The following is a 5,825-nucleotide window of genomic DNA, read 5'->3' as shown; positions in this document are numbered from 1 at the left end:
GATTATGGGTGCGGTAACTAATTTGTCTTTCAGCTCAAGGAATGCTTTTAGACAAGACTCATCAAAATTAAAAGTCGTACCTTTGTTGAGTAAATTACTCAATGGCTTTGCGATCTTCGAAAAATCCTTGATGAATCTCCTGTAGAAACCGGCATGTCCAAGAAAGCTCCTTATTCCCTTGATATTGGTTGGTGGTGGCAGCTTCTCTATGATTTCCACTTTGGCTCTGTCAACTTCAAGTCCTTTGGAAGAAATTTTGTGTCCAAGAACCACTCCTTCGGTGACCATAAAATTGCATTTTTCCCAATTTAGCACAAGGTTAGTCTTCACACATCTCTCCAATACCACTTCAAGATTCTTTAAGCATAGGTCAAAAGATGCTCCATACACCGAAAAATCGTCCATGAACACCTCAATACATTCTTCAATCAAATCCGCAAAGATGGCTTGCATGCATCTTTGGAATGTAGCCGGAGCATTACATAGTCCAAAGGGCATTCTTCGATAGGCAAAAACACCAAAGGGACATGTAAAAGCGGTCTTCTCATGGCCCGCCGGGTTCACCGAAATTTGGTTGTAGCCCGAATAACCATCTAAAAAGCAATAGAAATTCTTGCCGGCTAGCCTTTCCAACATTTGATCCATGAAAGGCAATGGGAAATGATCCTTCCTTGTTGCTTGATTTAATCTTCTATAGTCGATACACATTCTCCACCCGGTTACCGTTCTTGTCGGAATCAATTCATTCTTTTCATTTCGGATAACCATCATGCCGCCTTTCTTAGGAACAACTTGCACCGGACTTACCCATTCGCTATCGGAAATAGGATAAATCATCCCGGCCTCTAATAGCTTAACTACTTCCTTCCTCACAACTTCCTTCATTGATGGGTTGAGCCGTCTTTGAGGTTGAGCAACCGGTTTGTAATCGTCTTCCATCATGATTTTGTGCATGCAATAAGCGGGGCTAATACCTTTCAAATCAGATAAAAACCACCCTATTGCACCTTCATGCTTCTTTAACACCTCGATTAAGCGAGTCTCCTCTTGTGTAAACAAGGAATTACTAATGATCACCGGCTTAGTGAAGTTATCACCAAGGAAAACATACTTCAAATGAGATGGCAACATTTTCAACTCAATTTTTTATTCTTCCAATTTCTTTTCCGCCCTCAACTCTTCTATCTTTTCTTCATTATGATCTATCTCCCCACAGGATTCCAACTCATTCAAGAATGCTTCCATTTCTTTTTCTTCAATCTCGGATAAGACATTGTAAGCTCCTATAAGAGATCTTTCCAAGGGGCTAGAGATATGGACTTGATTAGCAACTTCCTCAATCTCCTCGTCGGTGGCATCTACTCGAAATGTGTCATGTTTATCCTTGGGATGCTTCATTGCTTCAAAGAGATTGAAAGTGACTTCTTCATCTTGCACTCTCACTTTCATAAGACCATCGTCTATGTCGATCATCATCCGGGCTGTTTTCATGAAAGGTCTTCCAAGTATCAATGGTACGTCACGGTCTTCTTCCATATCAAGTACCACAAAGTCTACCGGGAACAAAAATTTGTCCACTTTGACTAGCATGTCTTGTGCAACTCCGTAAGGAGAGGTGAGAGACTTATCGGCTAGTTGCAAAGTCATTCGGGTCGGCTTCATCTCTATGTTTCCCAATCTCTTGATGATAGATAACAGAATTAAATTAATACTTGAGCCCAAATCGACCAAACCGTTACCTATGTAATGACCTCCGATTGTAACCGGCAAGGTAACACGTCCCGGATCGGCTTCTTTCTTCGGTAATGTCTTTTGGATTATGGCACTACAACGAGCATCAAGTAGAATAGTCTCCTCTTCCGAATATCTCTTTTTCTTGGTGAGAATGTCCTTCATGAACTTTGCATATTTTGGCATTTGTTCTAACGCTTCGGAAAATGGGATATTCACTTGGAGTTGTTTGAAAATATCCATAAACCTAGCGTATTGCCTTGCATTATCTTTCCTTGATTTGGCATGAGGGTATGGTAAGTGTTGGGAAGGGATTGCGCTCTTTTGTTCATCTCTCTTTTTATTTCTCTTCATACTTTTAGTGTTTTTCTCCTTTTCTTCATCTTCTTTCCTCTCTTTTTCAACTAAGTCTTCCTCTATATTTTCCTCACTTTTTTCTCCCTCATTTTCAACTATCACTTCCACTTCTTCCTCTTCAACTACTACTTCCTCATCATCTTCCACTATGACCTCTTCATTCACACCATTATTCACCTTTCTCCCACTTCTTGTAACAATGGCTTTGCAATGTTCCTTAGGATTGGTTTGGGTGTTGGCGGAAAAGGATGCTCCCGGTTGTTGCTCGGACAATTGCTTTGCAAGTTGACCCACTTGATTTTCTAAATTCTTTATGGCCGCTTCATTGCTCCTTTGGTTAGACATGGATGCTTGCATGAATTGTGTAAGAGTGTCTTCCAATTTTGAGCTCCCACCTTGAGATTGTTGACCTTGGACTTGAGGGTTTGGGCTTTGATAAGGACTTTGATGTTGATAGTGTTGATTGTTGAATCTTGAGGGTTGAAATCCTTGGTTGTTTCTTTGGTACGGATTGTTGTGAGGTGGAGGTTGCCTTTGATAACCTTGATTTTGATTGTTGACATAATTCACTTCTTCACCCTCGGGAGGAGGACAAAACCCGGTAGGATGGTCACCTTGACAAAGTTCATAACTTGCCACATGAGAAGTCATTTGCAGCCCATGAATTTCCTTCATTTGTTGTGGAAGCTTTGACATCTGCTTAGTGAGTAACTCAACTTGTTGAGAGAGAATCTTGTTTTGAGCAAGGATGGCATCATTGGTGTTTAATTCGAGAACACCTGGCTTCCTTTGTGATGGACTCCTATCATGTTGAGTTTGGAGATCATTGAGTGCCATACGGTCGATTATCATTATTGCATCCTCCGCGCTTTTTGACATTAGAGAGCCACCCGCGGTAGCATCCAAAAGTGTCTTGTGCACCGGTTGAAGTCCATTGCGGAAGATGTGAATTTGTGTGAGATCATCAAAACCATGACCCTTGCATTTTCTAAGCATGGATTTGAATCTTTCCCAAGCATCATTTAAGGACTCGTTGCTTCCTTGATTGAAAACTGCAATTGCCGCTTTGGCCTCCATGAATCGGGATTGAGGAAAATATCGTTCTAAAAATTTTTCTTCCAATAGATTCCAATCCGTCATCATATTTGGTAATTGATCAAGATACCATTCTTTGGCTTTCCCAAGTAATGAGTGGGGAAATAGTCTCTTGAACAATGATTCTTCATTGGCCGCATCGACTCCCGTTGAACCCGCAATCTCATAAAATTTGGTGAGATGTGCGAAAGGATCCTCATGATCCATTCCGGTGAATGGATTTGCATAAACAAGTTGGAGGATTCCGGTCTTCATCTCCGTATTTGCTCCACCTTGAGCATTGCGTGCAAATTGGGCGGTACGTCTTGGACTATTGGCAGACATTTCGGTTGGAACAACACCCGCCATGTCTCCTTCAAAAGTCTCTACAACTAGATGCCTCTTCTCTTTGTCGCTTCTCTTGGGCTAACTTCCTTCTTCTTCGTGTCTTGCTATTGAGCTTTCGGAGTGTTCTTTCAATTTCGGGGTCAAAATGAAATTGCTCTTCAGGAGCTTTTTCTCACATACACAAGAATCTACAAAACTAGCAAACCAAGTGAAACGAAAAAGCAATATTAATAAAGTAACAAAACTTAAAACAATGAACTATTGCAATGCTTGCAATATCAAACGCCAATCCCCGGCAACGACGCCAATTTGTTGAATAGTATATTCAAGGCAAATATTTTTAAATCGTATCCACAGAGATTGGGTGATATTACCGCCGTTCTATAGTTACTATCGCTTTAAGTTTAAGTTGTAAAAAAGTTGGTTTGAGTGAGTTTCTATTTTTCTATTCAAAAGGTAAAACAAGTAATAAAATAAGATTTGTTCAAAGATAAAAGATTGACAAGATTGGTTTTGGTTTCACTATCCCTATCTCCTATGTGACTTTAACAACTAAAGTATACTTCAATAGCAATGCAATGTTCTAGTATCCTCTTAACAATGTTTATGTCTAAACAAGGTTGTGAAAGTTAATATATTAATCTTTAGATGATCTCTCACTCTAACTATCAATACATTAAGCTTGATTGATTGATACAAGGTTGTGAAAGTTAATATATTAATCTTTAGAATGAATGGGGCTTTCCTTTTTTTCTCCTCTTATCTAAAATAACCCCTCAAATTCGTACTAACTGTCCACATTCAAAAAGATAGAAAACTAATGACAAGTGGCAGACCAACTAAAGAAAAAGAGGAATTCTGTTTCGCAGTGTTTGCAGCGCCAAGGATGTTTGCGGCGCAAACTGGCCTCCTCAGCACATCTTTTGCTAATCCAAGTCTTCAAGTGATTCCCCTTTTGCTTCCATGAGCTTCAAACCTAATCCAAGCACTACAAAACAAACAAACATGTGAAATAACAATTCAAAAGAACTAAAACTAACTAAATTGCAAAATTATTAAATTGTAAGAATAAATGTGTGATTATTGAGTAAAAAGTGGCTAAAGGGACCAAAAACAATATATGAAAATTAGTACGATTTGGTCCCTAACATAGGGTTACTGAAAGTTTCCTCTGTTTCAAGCGTGAAACAAAATATTCCCCTCTCTCTATTAGAAGCAATTTAGTTTAAGATTTAAAACTCATAATTCAAGTGGGCTGGACAGAATTTGGATGGGCCATAATAACTAACAATATTAATATGTTTTTAATAAAATAAATATAGATTTTTAATTTGTTAATTATTGTTTTATAGTTTCATTTTAAATTATTTTTATTGTAAAAAAAAATTAATCGGGCTACCCGCAACCCGGTCTGGCTAGCCCGGTTAAGCATCAGGCTTTAAATGAATCGGGCTAAAAGGCCCGGATAATAATCGGGCCCTAATTTTCTTGTTCAAGCCCTTTATTTTAGCGGGCTTTTAGGCCCGGCCCGGCAGGTCCGGTCCATTTTGCCAGCTCTAATCACGTCAAATCTCATGCCTTGTTACACAAGTTTGTTCAGTCAATTTCTCAAATAATCAACGGTCGATTGTGTTGGACCAAAAGTCAACAAAAGCACACATTTTGTCAAAAATGCTTACAAAATGAAAAAGGCTTCAAATGAAAGGATGATCAACAAGGAAGTTATAGGAGACATATTGAGCTTTCCAAAAAGTCCAAGATCACCTTCATATGACAAAAATTTAGAGATTTATGATTAATACAAGTTAGGAAAAATGAAGAAAATGGCATGAAAACTTCATTGAAAATTTTGAAGCATTGGTCAAAGCAACCTATCTTTCTAAATTGAGGCATGTCTAAAAGCATCCAAAAAGACCTCTCTTGCCTTTTTAGGTTTATTTACATTTTTATTTAATTTATTTGGGTTTTCCACAAAATACAAATATTAAATAAAAATTAAATAAAAATTAAATAAAATCAAGCCAAAGGATAGGATCAAGGTTGGCACCTAGTCACATGCTTCTAGAAGAGTATCTTGCACATTCAAGACCACTTAACCACCTTCAAATTAGTTATCTCTCCCTATGGCAACTTTTCAAAATCATAAGGAAAGAATCAAGTGATCTTATGGCCTTTAAAACTTGGTTTTTTTCCTTTCCTATCATTCCTGTCAATTCTATAAATCCAAGAGCCCTCTCTCTGTACCAGACACGAATCCACAGACAAAAAAATCATAGCAAACTCTCTCTAAAGAAATTAAAAAAAAAATCCAAGAG

At 38.3% G+C, this 5,825-nt stretch overlaps 1 protein-coding gene across 1 annotated transcript; it reads right to left on the bottom strand.

Annotated features, from left to right (window-relative positions):
• Positions 1-1,146: 1,146 nt before the first annotated feature.
• Positions 1,147-3,531, bottom strand: LOC131597437 (uncharacterized). The gene is made up of 2 exons (XM_058870135.1): positions 3,254-3,531; positions 1,147-2,620 (listed from the first exon to the last, which is right to left on the bottom strand). The coding sequence occupies exons 1-2, from the start codon at positions 3,529-3,531 to the stop codon at positions 1,147-1,149; spliced, it is 1,752 nt and encodes a 583-aa protein (XP_058726118.1).
• Positions 3,532-5,825: the final 2,294 nt, after the last annotated feature.

The sequence above is a fragment of the Vicia villosa genome, linkage group LG4 (assembly GCF_029867415.1).
Source record: "Vicia villosa cultivar HV-30 ecotype Madison, WI linkage group LG4, Vvil1.0, whole genome shotgun sequence".
Lineage (NCBI taxonomy): Eukaryota > Viridiplantae > Streptophyta > Magnoliopsida > Fabales > Fabaceae > Vicia > Vicia villosa.
This window is presented reverse-complemented; position numbering and strand designations above follow the sequence as displayed.

What these genes read in the sequence shown, in the direction of transcription:
- LOC131597437 (XM_058870135.1), bottom strand. Translation starts at nt 3,531, where the DNA reads ATGGCGGGTGTTGTTCCAACCGAAATGTCTGCCAATAGTCCAAGACGT. An exon ending in CTTGGGAAAGCCAAAGAATG is followed by an intron (nt 2,621 to 3,253) that starts GTATCTTGATCA and finishes AGGTTATCAAAG; the next exon opens with GCAACCTCCACCTCACAACA.